Source organism: Xyrauchen texanus, chromosome 9 (genome assembly GCF_025860055.1).
Source record: "Xyrauchen texanus isolate HMW12.3.18 chromosome 9, RBS_HiC_50CHRs, whole genome shotgun sequence".
NCBI lineage: Eukaryota > Metazoa > Chordata > Actinopteri > Cypriniformes > Catostomidae > Xyrauchen > Xyrauchen texanus.
In genome coordinates, this window is record NC_068284.1 from 40,745,993 (window position 1) to 40,765,402 (window position 19,410).

At 36.7% G+C, this 19,410-nt stretch overlaps 1 protein-coding gene across 2 annotated transcripts in view; it reads left to right on the plus strand.

Moving 5' to 3' along the window:
• The window catches only part of gpc5c (glypican 5c), a 214,124-nt gene that overhangs the window by 98,584 nt on the left and 96,130 nt on the right, over window positions 1–19,410 (plus strand). The window contains exons 4-6 of one of the 2 annotated variants that reach the window (XM_052133236.1): window positions 3,515–3,660; window positions 8,916–8,975; window positions 10,115–10,237. In XM_052133236.1, the coding sequence (XP_051989196.1) occupies window positions 3,515–3,660; window positions 8,916–8,975; window positions 10,115–10,237 (329 nt within the window). The remainder of the gene's footprint in view (window positions 1–3,514; window positions 3,661–8,915; window positions 8,976–10,114; window positions 10,238–19,410) is intronic. The other variant, XM_052133237.1, reaches the window with a different exon arrangement.

Here is a 19,410-nt window from a genome sequence, read left to right on the forward strand (position 1 = left end):
GTCTATATTAAATAAAATTATATAAAGTATTTTAAAGGTACAGTAGTTTATAAATGGTTTAAATATACTCATCCTTTACCCTGGCATGGTTTCCAAAAAGACATCTGACTATGTGTGTGTGTGTGTGTTTTTTTTTTTATATAGGCCCTGTGCCATTCATTTGGAATTAAACCCATGCTCTTGAAAGTTGCTGAAATGATTGCTATAAAACTCGTATAATTTCACTAACCTACTGTTAACCCAGTGGTTTACAAGACAATGACTAGGAATGTATATTTTCAATCACTGAAAGAAGCTCAGGAAAGACTTTTAGCTTTAAAATATTTTGTCTATAGTAATTATAATTAGCTTTATTTGAAAACAAAAATCTATTCTATTTGCCAATTTAGATAGTTAGGTAAGTGTGTGTGTGTGTGTGTGTGTGTGTTTTGTCATTCCTGCCCTCCTGCTTGTTATTTTCAAAATTAAACAACAATTAAATTCGTCTTTAAGGTCGCAGGGTACGAGGGTTCATCTACTTCTTTGCCTATGCTGGTATGCTTAGATTGGCATGTGCGTGAGTGGTGGGTTTCATGGTAGCTCACTGTATTTTGGCCATTGTAGTTCTGAGATCTGTTGTGAATGGCTGCACTTGCCATTTTTGCTTTAGTATGTTGACACATTTGTCGTATTGCAACCAATCCCACAACTGTGGTGTGTGCTTGTTTGTGAATGTGTTGTTAAGGTTTCACTTTTTATTTGGCTTTGATGCATTTAAATGTGCTTATGCAGCTATATTGTATACTTCCTTCAGGCTTCTAATGTGTTAAAAGAATAGTTCACCAAAATAGGAAAATTTTGTCATTATTTTCAATGCTGTTTGACACAACTATGCTGTTTTGTATGACACAAAAATTAGAATTTTTAAAGAATGTTCATACTCCTTGTTTCCATACAATGGTAGTTGAAAGTAACCACAGCGGTTACCATTAAAAAGTAGTCGATATGACTAATTCTATATATTTTGAAGCCATGTGATAGCTTGTGTTTCTATTCACTTATGACCCTTTTTACTAGTAAGGTTTGTTTTTGTTTGTCTGTTTTAAGAAGTTTTACTGTGTTTATTAATTAAATTTTTTTTTTTTTTTTTTTTTAAGATTTGGCCCTCACAAGTACTGCAGAATATGGGCCTGCTGTCTCCAGCATTCTCCATATCTTTGGTTTTGCCGGGATGAACCGGGATGTTGTTCATTCAGTTTGTAAAATGTGTGACAGAGGGAATGTTCTGTCTCTTTCCTGTCCTCCACCCTCCCATCTAAGCTCCTTGGGCAGTGACAAATCATGCAGGAGATAAGGATTTATTCATTGTTAAAAAAAAAAAAGGTCATTATTAAAGGTGACTGATAGGAGAAGGCAGAAATCGAGGGTAATCATTTGGATCAGCATCAAGACGAGTCGGGTCAACTCTTGACTAATGGACTGGTGATGTCTGTCAGAGCTTTTAGTGGGATGAAAACAGCATTGATTAAATACTCTGTATGTGTGTGTGTGTGTGTGTAGGCGGTTTTGGGTGGTTTATGAGGATTTTCTTATAGGTTACAAACTGAAAGTGGATGGATGGTGTGTGTGAAAGAGGAGGAGAGATACTGTAGGTAAAGCAAGTGTAGATATAAAGGGAAATTCTCCTATGTAACAGCAAAAGTCTCTAATGAGAAAGTTTTTTTCAAACAGTCACATTTGTCCTTCTGTTACAATGGGACTTTCTATAGACATCTACTGTTTACTTTATGTACTAAGCTAATTATATGTTGATCACCCAACCTTCACAGAAACCTTTCTGGATTTTTACATTTTCATTAAGACAATATTTATTTATAAGTGTTTTCCCCATGGGGACTGTTGACTGTTGACTGTTCCTCAAAATGTATGTCATTTCAGGTTTAACCATATATGTCTGCACAAGGAAAACAAAACCTTACCCACACATGTTTACCTAGTTTAACTTTTTGTATTTTTAGAACAAATTTTTTTATAAAAATATATATATATATATTATTTATTTTTGTTATGAATAATTTTTGCGAAAAGGGGTATATGTCCCCCGGATGTCCCTAAAGGGAGGTTTTGTCAGATTTAGTTAACAAACATGGTCTGAAACACCACCAACTGTCTTGACTTAAAGACAGTGACATTAGGGGGGCCTGGGTAGCTCAGTGAGCATTGACGATAACTACCACCACTGGAGTCACGAGTTCGAATCCAGGGTGTGCTTAGTGACTCCAGCCAGGTCTCCTAAGCAACCAAATTGGTCTGGTTGCTAGGGAGGGTCACATGGGGTAACCTCCTCGTGGTCACTATAATGTGTGGTTCTCGCTCTTGGTGGGGTGCGTGGTGAGTTGTGCGTGGATGCCGCGGAGAATAGCATGGGCCTCCACACGCGCTATGTCTCCTTGGTAATGCACTCAACATGTCATGTGATAAGATACGTGGATTGACGGTCTCCGCAACTGAGATTCGTCCTCCACCACCGAGTCACAATGCCACCACGAGGACTCAGAGAGCGCATTGGGAATTGGGTATTCCAAATTGGGGAGAAAAAAAACACACAAAAAACAGTGACATTAAAGAGATAGTTCACCCAAAAATTAAAATTCTCTCATAATTTACTTACCCTTCTGCTGTCCATAAACAAATATTTTTAGAAGAATATCTCAGCTCTGTAGGTCCATTCTATGAATGTGAATGTTGGAGAGAACTTTGAAGGTCCAAAAAGCATATAAAGACAGCATAAAAGTAATCCATAATACTCAATGCGATGTGATAGGTGTGGGGGAGAAGCAGATTAATATGAATGTCTCTTTTACTATTTATACTATATTTCTCCTCCCTGCCCAGTTGGTGACGATATACACAAAGAATGTGAAACACCAAAAGAAGAATGTGAAAGTGAAAGTGGGGATTTATAGTAAAAAAAAAAAGGACTTGAATATTGATCTGTTTCTCACCCACATCTATCATATTGCACCTTAAGATATGGATTTTACCACTGGAGTCATATGTATTACTTTTATGCTGCCTATGCAGTATGTGCTTTTTTTATATTTCTGGCCACCATCATTGTATGTACCTACAGAGCTGAGATATTTTTTTTCTCTAAAAATCTTCGTTTGTGTTCAGCAGACAAAAGAAAGTCATACACATCTGGGATGGCATGAGGGTGAGTAAATGATGAGAGAATTTTCATTTGATTTCAACTATCCCTTTAAGGCATCATTTTCAATTAAGTTTTTCAAAGAAGCTGTTTATTAGGGACTTTAAGACAGAAGAAAGCTAAAATAATTTATTTATTTATACAAATAAAAATGATAAAATCTATAGCTTTTATTCAATCTGTTACCTTTTTATTCTGTTCACACACACACTTGTGTCTTCCTTTCTATCTTCCTGAGGGAACTGGACATCATCATCATCATCATCATCATCTCTCTCTCTCTCTCTCTCTCTCTCTCTGTCTCTCTCTCTCTCTCTCTCTCAGGTGGATAAGGTATGTGGCCACTCTTCAAACGTGTCATCCACCACAGTCAGGACTTTTCCATCGACTGCAGTCACACCTCCACCTGCCAACAACACACAGGATGTTCCAGGAGCCGATAAGATCGGCATTTTGGCGCATCTTCACAGGTTAGATCTCTGGATTTCTATAGAGAATATATTTTTCTTGTTGAGATGTTTTTACATTTTTTTTTTTTACATTTTCAATAATCACAGATGGCTGGAAAGGTAAAGGAAATTCATCGCTCAAATGGTCTGTGAGCCCTGTATAATGTTCAGTAGAAAACATAGCTATAAAAAGAGAGTATTAAAAAAATCCCTGATATTATCTGCTTCTGTCAGCCTAACCAGATGAATACTGATTATAATATATATACATATATACATTTATATTATATATTATAATTATATATAATAGCACTAAAATCAGCTGATACTTATATGGACACAGATATATTGTGGCTACGTATTAAAAAAATGATCAGCTAGGCCTAAAATCCCTTTCTGAGTTCACAAAGCATTTTGCTTATTTTTAAATAAACGAGGGATGAGTCGATTTTATTTTTTGTGGTAAACCACAAATGCTGTAGATTTATCTTAATTTGTATTCAACCGGGAACATTCCTTGAAGAATCTGCCTATTCTGTATACCTATCAGTAAGTGGTACGCTGGCAAGAGTAGCGCTGCTACTGGCATTGAGGCTGTTGCCTGCTGGAACAAAGAGAGATAAATGGATTAGAGGCTCGTTTTCCGGTGTGCAAATTTTTCCTGAGTTGGAGTGGGTAGGAGAGGATAGCAAACACTCATCACTGTAAGCATGACATCATCTCTCTGCACCAAGATCCTTGGAAGTGCTCTGAATGGCAAGTTAGGACAACAGTAATTAAATGTGCACTCAGAAATCTTTTGTTCATGTTGCACTGACACCTAGAGGCAGTGTGATTCAGCATCCCGCAAGAGCAAAAGTTCTCCGTTACAAATATCATTGTTGATATGTGCATTTCGCTGTCAGCCATGATTAATTTATTCCCCAAGTGAAAACATAAAATTATAAGGTACTGTTGAGATAAAGCGAGTAGTATATGGCTGGTCATGTGATTTCAACATGACTGTACGGCCAGCACCATATTTACAATAAATCAGCCTTTTCTCTTAGACTGATGTGACTGAAGTCTCCATCTCATGAGTGTGTACCCCATTTTAAACATAAAAAGATATTAACTTCCCTGTTTATGAGGTCAAAACACAAGGTGCACAACAATACAGTGCATTACACAATTGACAAGAGAATATAATACTCCAGACTGTCTGTCTGTTTATGTTCATCCTGGACCTCCATTAACAAGTATAATAAAACTTGATTGTAGGATTCTGGAAGTAAAGAGCCCATTCAAAAAATTCATAGAGAAATATTTTTTTTATGATAATGCACAAGCCTTTCAAGATAGACCTAATATGAGCTCCAGGGTTATTAAATGGATTGCACACCTAAAAATTAAATGTCATTTACTCACCCTCATTTTGTTCCAAACCCTGCATGAATTTTTTTCTTCCACGAAGTTAAGCAGAATGTCCTGGCCAATCTTTGTCATGCATCGATATACAGTAAAGGAGAAACATGAGTGCGATGTATTCCTGACCTGAAGTGGTGATTTAATGTCTGAGCTTGTCTAGCCATCTCTTAAAATTGACCACATTTATATTCCCAACAGATATTATATTCATAACTGATTAAGACATTATTCTGAAAAAAGTTAAAGTGCTACATAAAGCGTTTAAATGCTCCATATAGTATTCATCAATTTTGAATATTCCTGCTTATTTAAGTCAAAGAAACTGAAACTTGCTCTGTGTTTTTTCTTCTTGTTCTTATTTAAACTGTGCTAAATTTGAGCATGTTACATGTTCTTGAGCTCTGAAAAGGCACTGTATAAAGTTAACATTATTATTATTATTATTATTATTATGTCCTATCGTAACAATTCCTGATAGACTTACAGGACTTTCACCTGTTTGTTGGCTATATGTATTTATTATATTTATTTTAATGCTTGAATTTGTATGTATTATTCACTGCAAAATGTGTGCTTGACATTTCACATTTTGCTTGACACAAACTGCCTCCAGAATAATGTTGTTATACATGAACAGATGAATGACAATTCTGTTTCAGGCAGATATTAATATCTGAAATACCAGGAGAAACCAAAGTTAACAGCATATTACACAGTTAAAGGGGTCAATAAATTCAGCTTCATCTGGTAAGACAAAATGTATAATTAAATTATATTTAATTAAATAATAATTGTGAAATTATTATTTGGCTATTGTTATGAAAAAGCATACACAAGGCATATTTTATTAATAGAAACTATAAACGTAAGAGTAACATTTAAAAATGGCTGTTTCATTTAGTTTTAACCAATGATCTATATATATAACTGGATAGCTCATAGAATTCTAAACTGCCAGCAGTAGGTGAAGCTACCGGAAGTGCTCTGGCGGCCATCTTACTATTCCCTACCGACAGAGGGCATCGCGGCATGTGCAGCGTTTAACCGCGAAACAACACTCACTTAAGGATGCGGCTAAAGTGCCCACAGGTTGTAATTTATGACTATGTACATATTAAGCACACATTAGTCGTTATCCCCATGTAGAGTGTCCATAACGATCATAATCTTTAATAATCAACAGTAAAAATACAACACCAAAGTGTATTAATACCCCTTTTTAAAGCAAAGTTATCCATCTGCAGATTGTTACAGGATGCAATGTTTCTCTGCCTTCATAGTTTAAATCTGTTGATGCTCATTAGTTCATAATGTTGACAAATTATACATCTGCATAATTTGCCAACATTATTAACCATTTTTGACTAGATTATATAGTAAATGTGAACTAATTTAGGGGGTGCATGCACATCAACAAATTTTAAAGTTAATAAAAACGACTAGCTTTGTGTTGATATTGTAACTAGACAGTACCTCTTAGAATAAATCCAGAACCAAATATAAAAATGTAGCATAGTATACACACACAAGTTCATATGTAGTATGTGTGTGTGTGTGTATATATATATATATATACACACACACACACACACACACACACACACACACACACACACACACACATTAATTTACCTTTACTTAATGGAATTATCCATTTGCATTCATTTCTGGAACATCTACATACCAGCTTGTGAGCATTTAATTATTTCAACAATCCCCTGATATTTTAAATCATAATCAGAAATAGGTTTATTGACATATGCACACTCAAGGAAATCATACATATTTATTTGTTCAATAACAAAAGCTTCCAAGTACATAAAAAAAATTGACTTAAAGAACAGGTGGAGCAACCAAATTAAGCACCAACTTAGTTGCAAACTAACTAGTAGTTACGAAGCCTTGAACTTTATACCCCAACTTAAGACCTTATGCACAGCTATTTACTCAACCTCATGTCCTTCCAAACCTGTATGACTTTTTCTGTGGAACACAAAAGATGACATTTAAAAAAATGTTTTTGTCCATATAATGAAAGCCATTGGTGACCAAAACAAGCTATTTTGCTCACCATTTACTTTCATTAAAAAGAGTCACATGGATTTGGAAGGACATGAGGTTGAGTATATGATGACAGAATTTACATATTTGGGTCAACTTTTCTATTAATATTAAATGTTATAACTATCTGAAACACAGTAATTTTATGAGACTTATACTGCATGTTGCAAAAGTATCTTCATTGCAAATAAAAACAGACAGTATAATTTTTTACTCTGTTAAAACAGCTCTTCAGTGAAGCCAGGCTGACTCCTCATACAGCTTTTCCTCCTGTTGCAAACCAATTCCAATTTTATCTAGCATTCAGTGCGATGTTTATTGAAATCCAAACGGCAAATTTACCTTGTTTAACTTCAACAATATCCATGTGCACCTTTTCAGGGCTGGACTGGAAAGAGAAATCGGCCCGGGATTTGACATAACTGTCAAAAAGTTGTTGGGGGTAGTGTTACGCTAACGCGGCGGCTCGTTTTAGATTATCGCGGCCGACACAGCGACCCGCTCGGTTCTCCCGATGGCCAGTCCACCCTGATCGGCCCCAAAGTTTGTCGGTCCACCGGAAAAATGTCCGGTAGTCCAGATTACCAGTCCTGCCCTGCTCCTCGTCTATTCCAATTGATCACTTTATAAATGATGCCCGTGAGCTGGACCGTATTCAGGCCTGCACTGCAAAAAGTACAAATCACACACAGAGAATTAATGAAAGCCCACATTATATTTATCATATGTAACCGGTGTTGATCTGCAATTAGATATTCAACTTGACCAAAAAAGCTGACTTAGGAAAATAACCACAATGCATAACAGTATAACACACTAAGTTAACGTTAGCTGCATAGCTAATATTCATTTATCCTAAGAAAATAACCACAATGCACGTTCAACGTAAACAAAAGCTACAAAACATAATTATGTATTCAGAATAAAAACTTTAAAGCCTGCAAAAAATATGTTTGAAAATGTCTACTGATATCTTACCTCAGTTTCTTAAACTTGTTTCTATTGAAACACGTGCGCACGTGCGCCACTGTACGTAATGCTGCTGCAATAAAGAGTAACATAACACGCTCACATTTAGAATAAGCAGGGGGGGGGAATTAAAGTTAAAATAAATAATGAATTACATATTTAGGAAGACTGCATTGTGATACAGTGTATGCAGACATAAGAAATGTGTTTTAATGTGACTGGATGGGTACAAATTACTCACCAAAACAGACGATTTCCCATTGAGACACATAGGAGTACAGAATGTTAGGGAATACCAAGATGGCGGCGCAGTAGCTTCACTGTTGTGACGTCATGAGCTATCCAGTTATATATAGATCAGTGGTTTTAACACACTTTCGGTTTAAGCCCCGCCCACACCCGGCTCTATCCGAATACAGAGACAGATCATTTTGTCATATGAACAAATACAAATACAGATACAGATAATGGCTTCACTGCATACCTCTAGTTGGGCTGTTTTTTTTTGTCAAAAATAATATTTTCAGTGTAGATTTATTTTTTGGGTAGAAACTGCAAAAAAACATCCGGAACCCAAGTTGCTGAAAAAGTGAGCTTTCCTTATTGAGCTGTTTCTCTGGTGTTATTTTACCCATCATCCATGTTTTGATTTTGCATGTGCATGAGTGACATTTTTTTTCTCCAGAGTCATGACTTTTCTCTCCCTTTCTCACCACCCTGTCCCCCTGTTTTGGTGCCCTTTGGTTTCTTCCATCTCCCTGTTCTCCCCTCCCAACTGCTTGCCGCCTCCTCCGCTGGACTGTTCCATTGTCTTGCTCTGGGGGTTTGACCATTCTCAGTTCACTCCCTCTGAAATCCTCTAAGAGTGATAGAGGTAGAAGTCTGAAAAAAGTTGCACGGTAAGCATGACCACATTTACTAAAAATGTTTTACTTATTTTTTAATGAAAAAGTGTGCTGGCATGCAACTGTATATTAGAGAAAATGGAAGTGTTTATGTGTGTGTGTGTTTTCCTTGAGTAATATTTGTTAGCCCCACCCCTTTTCTACCCGTCAACACCAACTTATTTATTTACTGGTTATGTTGTTTTAAAATTTTAAATTTAATGCAGACCCAAATCCATTTGTATCCATTGTGTTTTCAGCGTGTATTTGCTCTGCTAATTGTGTTGTGTTGTGCACCCCTGGGCCACCGTATTAAGGACATTAGACCCCAAAGTATACTTCGTAAGGATGCAAATGCTGAGCGTCCTCATTCAGGATGAGTGACGCAAATTTCATCATCAGCTGAGGGCTCGAGCACTGAACACGCGCAGCCCGATTTTTCTAACTGTGCATCACTGAACACACAGAATGCACCTGGAATTATTTGCACTAGTTAGTGCATCCAAGATTTGTTCAAAATTAATGAATCATTCATGAACGACCCATCACTAGAAGATGTAATCGCTGATAAACAACAAGGAGATGAATGTTGAGATAACAACAATGGATGTGCAACTCAAGAGAGCTTGTGTGAGGAGGTCAGGAGATTTGCATTTGTATAATTACAGCCTGAAGGAATATAAAGTCATTATTATGTCCAAACTCCTGAGGGGCAATAGTCCAGTCTCTCATATTTGTCATAGTGTGCATACGCTAACCGCTTGTGTATGTGCACTGTCATTTGAATCATACTTTAACACGTTGGACTGTACGTAGACGTGAAATTTTCATGTCAAAACTGAAGAATACTTTGGGCTTAAGGCATGATTTTCTGTAAAGCTGCTTTTAAACCATATGTTTTCTGAATGGTGCTCTTCAAATAAAGTTGATTTGACTATTTTGATGTCAAATATATGAAGCTAGTTTGGATTAGTATGCTATTCTGAACATAGTTAATGTGATGGTAAATTCAAGATGGCTGATTGGTTCCTTACTGAGCATGTGACTAATAATGATACGTATATATATATACGTAAAGCTTAATTGTGATTACGTTTTACAGGCTCGCCATTCATGTTTTGTATGTGTTGTTTATTTAATTGTTTGTATTTTAGGGAGTTTGTAGGGCACATCTCCCGATATAAGTCCTTCTTCGCCATTCTTCCGGAGACGCTGTGTGAGGGGGAGATGGGCGTGGACGAGCTTACATGTTGGAGCGGAGACGACGTGGTGAAAAGGTAAGAGAAGCCTATTAGCGAAACCCTTCACCCCAATCAATGCTGGGAACCCATAAACAGATTTTCACTGCTCTGACATCAAGATCAGAATTTTATTTCATCATTCAAGGACACAATATGAGTGTAACATACACTAATGCATCCTTAAAGATCTCATTTAAAAATCAAATTGGATTTATGTGCAGTGTGTACACAGCCTAAGAGATGTGCACATGTTGCACATTACGTTTATATCAATAAAAAAACTAATTTATATATATTTAGTTTTCATTAATTGCAAAGCCAAACCCAACACCAACCCAATGTTATACAATAATTTGATGGTTATTCGAGTCCCATCTGGGTGGATCTGGTTGGAGACTTCTAGTGTGCATGTGTATGTGATCTCAAAGAACAAAGAAACACATCATTGCAAATAATAATTCAGGAAAGTGCAGATGGAAAAGCCAGACACACCCACAAAGCTCTTCCATTAACCAGAAATTACCTCTGGGCTGTGCTGACTGGCTCCTAATAGATTTAAAACAAATCTTTCACTCTCAGAGAGAAATGTTTTCTTTGAAAATTGATTTTTGGCTCTTCACGCCTTAAATGATAACTCGCCCTGAAATTACTTAAAGGAATAGTTCACCCAAAAATGAAAATTCTGTCATCATTTATTCACCCTCATGTCATTCCAAATTTGTAGTACTTTCTTTTCTTCATGGAACACAAAATGAGATGTTAGGCAGAATGTCAGCCTCAGTCACTATTCACTTTCTTTGTATGAAAAAAAAAAGTTGCAATGAAAGTGAATGGTGACTGAGGCTGACATTCTGTTTAACCCTTTCACACATGAGTTTTTCCTTTACTGACACATCCCCCAGCGTGAGTTATTTATTGCACGCTGTAATAATGTTCTAATTGCTTTTTTTTTTCTTATCCCCATCTTCTATCTCTCACTTATCTCACTCACAAATTCTCCAAGTTTTTGTCTCCATGTGATTTGAGGTTTGTCCTGCTGACCGAAAGCTGTTTTGTGGTGTTTGTGGGTCTTCGGCAGTCTTTTACTCTTACATCCATCACTCTTTCTTTCTCTTTCATTCTCAGAGAGGTCACACTCCTACAGCAAACTCTATTTGATCCCTGCTGGCATAACTTCTTAAGCAGCATCAGCAGAACATGCAATTATGAGTATTCTCTCTCTTTCTCTCCCTTGCTCTCACTCTTTCTGTTCCCCATAGCAAAATGTGGTTGCCCCACCTCCCATCAATCTCTACTGAAACCAACCAAAACCATCAACACCATAGAGGGAGAGAGGAGGAAATAGAGATAGACAGTTAGAAACAATATGTATAGTTTTCATCTGTATTCATGCCCTTACAAAGCAGTACTGTGGCAGGACCTTTGTATACAGTACATGGATAGCAGTGGTTCTCAATTGGTTTTGCTTCAAAACCCAGTTTTTAAAAGGTTAGTTCACCCAAAAATGAAACTTATCCCATATTTAACTCACCCTCAAGACATGTATATGACTTTCTTCTTTCAGCCAAAGACAATTGGAGTTATATTAAAAAATATCCTGGCCCTTCCAAGCTTTATAATGGGAGTGAATGGTACCTTAGACCTCCACGTTTCCTGTACTCTCCATCTACCAAATTGTTTTGTTTGTGCCACTGCTGCAGCCTACTCCATCTCCCAGAGTTCCTGGTTGGTGTACTCCGGTTCAGACAAATAGGGCTGGGCAAAAAACTCAATCTTCTCTTCTCTTATTTTGAAATCCTCCAACATTTTTCTTTGAAAATCCTTGTTGTTGACTTCTAATTTGTGACCGGCGTTTTGTTTTGCTCTATCCTTTGCTCTTCCATGTTCGTCACTTCTCACTGTAGCTTACCCTACGCCTACATCAAATGCCAGAACTGGACTCTCTCATTAATGTGTGGAAGGCCATTACCAGAAGCCAGTGATTATAGTTAATAAAGTTATATATATGGATATTTTTCTTACAAAAACGCATCGCTTTGCTTCAGAAGGCCTTTTTAACCCCCTGGAGCCGTATGGATTACTTTTATGATGGATGAATGTGCTTTTTTTGGGCTTCAAAATCTAAGGTACCATTCACTCCCATTATAAAGCTTGGAAGAGCCAGTATATTTTTTTTTATATAACTCCGATTGTGTTTGGCTGAAAGAAGAAAGTCATATACACCTAGGATGGTTTGAGGGTCAGTAAATTATGGGATAATTTTCATTTTTGTGTGAACTAACCCTTTAAATTGGAGTGTCGTGACCCAACACAGTACTGTAATTGCTGATTATACAAAAGTAAACAAAAATATCCCTGGTAAAAACATGAATTCATTAATATTACCATTAACTGCATAGGTTCCAAATATATGCAAAATTATTAACATTACATAGGCATATTTTTTAATCCGAATAGGACATTTTTCTAAATGCATAAACAACAGAAATTGGATTTACTAGCATGGCATTAAACATTGTGCCAAATATTCTGTTAGTATAAACATTTTCTCCTGTTGAGAATCCTTTTAATGGCGAAGCCTAACTTTGCACAATTATGTGTTAGGTTACATGTTGAACCTACATTTACTGTAGCATTGTATTTTCCCTACTGTCTGTGGTTGTAAGAACAGACCTGCAACCCACTTTTTGGTCATGACCCACCAGTTGAGATCCACTAATAAAGTCGGTGGTACTGGATTAATTACCATATTAAGTACATACTGTATAGTAGTCCATACTCTGATTGAAAAATAAGAGCACTTGGTGGAAAGTCCTTTCAGAGGTGGAAAATGTGTTAAATGTTTCATGAAATATTATGTAGACAGTATTTGTTTTTCCTTTGGAAAAATTTGAACTGATGAGTCATTCACAATAAGACCAGAAACATGTATCAAGAAAGTACATTGGGTCCATTTTTATTTCATGCTGACTTTAAGCAGCATGCAGGGCTGTGATCTCTCCTGTGTTCACATGCAGTGGAGCGTTCCAGTAAAAACACATACTCTCTTTTGCTTTCCAAAAAGAGTTCTCTTTTCTTTATCCCGGTTTCTGTCTTTTCTTTCTTCTTCTCTTAATCTTGCTTTTTGTTCTGTTATTGGATTAGTTAATCAGTCTTTGAAATTCAGCCTAACGATCATTGCTTCCAACAGAACAATCTGTCTACCAGTGAGACAACCAAAACAGAGACAAGATGTTCATAACACTCTGGGTGTTTGAAAGAAACATGTTCACAATTGTATAGGTATAAGGATTCTTATCTCTCAAGTTTTCCACGATTCTGTTCAAAGTGTCCCAGCAACCATCATTGATTTATTTGATTTCACCTCTGATTGGTACCCTTCTGGAAAACCCAGGTCTTACAGTGGTCAAGCAGTTTTTTGAACATTGTAGATGTAGTGTTGCTGGTCCACTGTGGCCTAACAGCTCTAATGAGCTTGACTAAAATGGTCTACCAGATTCACTGCAAAACAAGAAAAATCGCTCGAGAAATAGGATGTCATAAGATCTTAAGTCTCGTTTTCAGAGAAATCAAATGAAATCTGGTGGGGTATATGCTTGAAACAAGAAAAATCTATTTGCCAATGGGGTAAGAAAAGTACATTTGTTTTCCCCTTGAATCAAGTTTATTTTTTGTCTTTATAAGCATAAATATTATTACATTTGGTTAGATATCTCTGAAAACTAGACAAGTTCTCTGAAATCTCTGAAAACTAGCTTCTCAAGTAAATGTGTCTTGTTTTCAGATTGTGCCAATATTTTTACTAGAAAAAAAAAGAAAAAAATCCAGCTGGTAGTTCAGCTATCAACTAGGGGTGCGTTTCCCGTAGAACAACGTAACTCACTGATTAACCACCATATTATGATGCATGGTTTGAGAACTAGCTAGTCACAACTGTTTTCCGAAACCATAGTAACTGTGTCGCACATCCATCATTGGCATGGTTAGGCACGTTAGGCATGGGCGACATGGGCAGCACGAGGCAGTCAACAACTCATTTAGAATCACCACCACACTCCCCAGGGCGCCAAACAAGCTAGAACCCCTACTTATCATTTGAACCACGTTGGTTCAACAATATAGAGCTGTTGTTAATCATGTTTTGCAGGGGGTGGAGTAATAACTTCTGCGGATATCAAATTATAATAGCTCATGTACACGTACTTCAGAATGTTGTTTAATGTGCGAAATTTGCTAAAGACATGAAAGCTGCATGCACTGTGTAATGCGACAGATGCATTGCAGTGAAGGATACATTGGGGTTTCCCCTCAGACTTCGGAGTTCCCCCTGATGCAGTTGACCACATACACAAATGCAAAATCTTCAAAAACCAGTTAGACCTTCACTTATGCTTTAACATGGATATGCTGTGTTCTCCGACAGAAACCATGTGTGTTAAAAGCATTTTCTCTTAACAGCCTTTAATCACTTAAACGGCTGCATTCGCGTTCATGTGATGTTTCAGAACACCACTTACTGCAAAACTCCGGAATAAGCTGTTTTCTTGAGAAGCAAAATGACATAAGAATTTTTGTCTTTTCAGAGAAACCTAGATTTTGAAATGTTTTATGCTTATAACAATATAATAGTATATATATATATATATATATATATATATATATATATATATATATATATATCTTTTTTAGGTTTCTCTGAAAACAAGACTTCATATATTATGCCATTCTGCTTCTCAATATTTTTTATATTTCTTTATATATATTTTTACTGGAAAATAAGACAAAAATTGCCAGTAAAAATGAGACTGAATGATTTAAAAGCTACCCTGCTGGAAAATCCTGTTAAAACTTGAGCTTTGACCAGCTAATGAACTTAAATGATCAGCTTGAAACCATGTAAAACCAGCTTTACATGGTTTCAAGCTGATCAAAGCTGGTCATTTATGGTCATAAGCTGGTCAAAGCTGGGGTGCATATCCCAAAAGATTTGGCCAATTACTGTCGCAAGTTCCATCATTAACAACATTTTACGATTTGGTGTTCCAACGAACATTCGGAACTACAGCTCTCCAACTGTGGTTAGAAGCATAGTTCCATGTTTGCTTGCTGTGTGGACATCATTTGTCTTCGCTGATGCTTCTATTTCTTTCATTCCATATACTATATGAAACAGGTATCAAAATATTTGTACTCTCACAAATACTTAGGGCTAGGTTCGTCTCTAGGAGGATATAAAAGAAATGGGCTCAGTAATCTTGTGAAAAAGTAAACAGCCAGATAATTTATTAACAATGTAACTATAGGAAAAAAATGTCCTCTCACTTAAGCAAGATTTCTAGTTCCTTAGCATGAGTAATATCTCAGTGTATAATGGTATAGATGCAATTGTGTAGTGTCAATGTGTGCAAAGGCCTTTTAGTTATCTTTCTTTCTCTCTCTCTCTCTACCCAGGTAGTGTGTGTATCTTGAGATCTCAGCTTAGCTGTAAGGGGCAAATTTCTTCCAGCCAGTGAATCTGTGTTGAATCACTATGAATCTTGGACAATCCATTATAAATCTGCACAAAATAATGCAAATTACATTAAAAAAAACTCTATTATTTATACAGTAGGGCCTGGGTAGCTCAGCAAGTAAAGATGCTGACTACCAAACCTGGAGTCGCAAGTTGGAATCCAGGGCATGCTGAGTGACTCGAGTCAGGCTTCAAAGCAAACAATAAGCACGGTTGCTAGGGTGGGTAATGTCACATTGGGCTAACCTCATCGTGGTCGCTATAATGTGGTTCGCTGTTGGTGGGGTGCATGGTGATTTGTGCATGGATGCCGCAGTGTATAGCGTGAGTCTCCACATGCGCTAGGTCTCTGCGGTAGCGTGCTTAACAAGCCACATGATAAGATGCGTGGATTGACTGTCACTGCAACACCACAAGGACTTAGAGCATATTGGGGATTGGGCATGCCAAAATTGGGGAGAAAAGGGGATAAAAATTTATATAAAAAAAACATACTGATGCAACATTTTGATACTTCTTATCAAACTGCTTAACGTTTTCACATGTGCATGTGCTAACCCAGCAAATTAATATTAATGAACATGAGCATGCTCATTAAAAACTTAAATCAAGTAAATTTGATTGTACGACATTGGATTTCAAGCCTTTTGCAAAACCTTTTGAACCCATAACTGCATGGATGATGCATTTAATTAAACAAAAGACAGATTAATTCAACTCTGTCTCAGATTGACCAACTTGACATTTAACATACAACATATCATTTATATTAGTTAATTTAATCGTTACATAGACAAGAAAACTCACCAGAGTTGTCCATAAAAGTGATAAATCGGACAAATATTGATATATTCTCCATTAAGATCTCCATCATGAGATCTCGCCTGAAAGAATTACCCTTCATCATCGTTCTTCAACAAACTATGCAATCTGAGCAGAATTCATGTTGTAAAACTGTATATTATCTTATATATTAGAGTCTCGTAAACAAAATGAGTGGGTCTCCAAAGTCTATTTTTAAAAATGTGGCATAGTTTTATTCATAATAGCCAAGTGCAGTCAGACTTTGTGTCGTCTTGAAAGGTGGAGCCTTAATTTTACTCTGTACACAGGCAGCGATTTTCAGAGAAAAAAGGTTGCAGGAACCTCATTTTTTGTTAGATCATCTTCAAATTTGAAACATAACTTCTTTAGACTTGTGGCTTTGGGAACATTGTATTTCTGGGTTGTCTTGGCACTTTTGTTATAGTTTTTTTTAGATTATAAAAACATGTTCAGCACAAAATATTTCCATTACTATAAACTTAATCTTCTCTAACTTTACAAAATAACAACTTGGGAAATAAAGCCCAAAGTGTCTTCTTTCAAAAGATACTACAACTGTGTCCAGTAAATACAACCATTTAAGTTCAGGTACGTCATTTTCATGGTTTGCGTATCAACAGGTTAAACAAATAAAACATTGCAAAATAAGCGGGTTTTTCTTTCTTTCTGGAACTTAACTCTGAACGTGTGTGCATGCTGAATAGGTTTCACCATCTGAAATTATGTAATCAATTAGCTCTGTATAACCCGGAGAACTCTATATAGGATAAAAGAGGTACTGCATGCAATTTAAGGGGGTTGCATCTATATTTTATTTGTCAAGACGTTGACCGTGTTTACATGCTCTTAAGAAAATGTATCTTTTTTTAATAATGTCTAGAAATTTTTACTGAAAACAAGACAAAAATACTCAGAAAGAAAATAATTTTTTGCAGTGTGGGCAGGGATATCCAGCATGATATGACAGAAACAAAACCAACACCATGGCCGAATATGCATGCTTCCCTTCTGTATAGTATGCCATGTAAGTACGTTCTTCATCAAACGCAGTACATACTCTGAGATTATGTGAATTTAGACGTAGCACAAGTGACCAACAAAATGTCTTGCAATGCTGTTGATGGTCGTGGCCTGTTGGTACAACAGCTCAGATTATAATGTTATAGATGGAATTTATGGATTTACTCTTTGTAACGTGTCCTATGCAATAAGCAAAAAAGCAAGAGTTTTTGTCCGGACCATCCAGAACCAGGATAATTGACGACTGTGAAGACATTTTGTTGGTTGATTGGTCTCTGTAAACTTTTTTCATCATGTCTGGTTAGACCTGGTTAGATGTTTCAGGTGTCTTGAGAGAGGAAAGTGAAATAGTGATGGCCAGAGAGAGGTAGCTAGAAGTAGAAGTAAATAAACAGAGAGGACCAGAGTGAGTCGTGGTCACCTCTGGGCCTGTTGAAGGTGAGGTGTGGAAGGGGACGGCCTGTAGAAGAATGCTGGGAGGTCTCTCAGGGGCTGCTGTGCTGGATCTGGGTCCCTCATGGCCTGAAGCAGGAACAAAGGGCCTCCTGTGAGCTCTGTCTGTGTGGGAAACAGTGGAGGAGAGAATCCCAACACCCAGCCTAGGAATGTGCCCTCTAAAAACATAGAGCAAACCCATACAGAGAGAATAAATACTGCACACACACACTGATGTTATACTCTCTCTCGCTCTATTTCTGTCTTTAAAGTTGTCACATTAGCTTCTTTAAAACCAGCTCCTGTTGGCATGACCCTTAAACCAACCATTAAAGCAATATTCCGGATTCAGTACAAGTTAAGCTCAATCGACAGCATTTGTGACATATTGTTGATTCCCACAAATAATAATTTTGACTCGTCCCTCCTTTTCTTAGAAAAATAAAATAAACTTGATGTTACAGTAATTTACAATAGAAGTGAATGGGGTAAATTTTTTGGAGAGTTTAAAGGCAGAAATGCAAAGCTACTGGAGTGGTGGTGTAGTGGTCTAAGCACATAACTGGTAATCTGGTAATCAGAAGGACGCTGGTTCGAGCCCCATACTCACCACCATTGTGTCCTTGAGCAAGGCACTTAACTCCAGGTTGCTCCAGGGGGATTGTCCCTGTAATAAGGGCTCTGTAATTCGCTTTGGATAAAAGCGTCTGCCAAATGCATAAATGTAAATGTAAATGTAATCCTTTTATAAAAGCACTTACAATTATTTTTCTGTTAAAAATTTGAGCCGTAGACTTAGACGTAGAGTTTTTTTGTTGTTAGTTGTTTTAGGGTTCAATACGTTATGTTGTCATAGTAACAGAGTTGTAAAAATTGGATATAAATACACAGAAAAGTTTAGTAAGGGATTTTATCACTCTATAATCATGGATACATGTTTATTGTTAACATCTTGTGGCTAACCGTTTGAAACGTTGAGTATTTTAACGTTTATGGATTGGCAGCATTCACTTCTTTTGTAAGTCCCTCACTGTAACCCAGAATTTAACTTTTCTTTTCTTTTTTTTAAGAATAAGAAAATGTGGGATTTATTCTGCCTTCATGTGCTATCAGATTTATTGTAAATACGAGTTTCCCACATGAAAGTTGCACATGAATGACCCCTCAAATCATAATTATGAATGGGAAACTCATTTTGATACTTGAGTTTCCAAGTTGGGAGGAGACTGAGGAGAGAGTGTGGCTTCTGTAGTGAATTACAGGTTTTATACATTTTTCTAATTACAGCTAATTGTTAGCACTTGCCATTTTGGCCATATTCAGTTAGGTACTGTATATCAGCAACCATTTGATGGATGTTGTACCTTTTTAAACTGTTAAAATAGCTTGTATTTGACCAAAATTCCATTATCGTCAG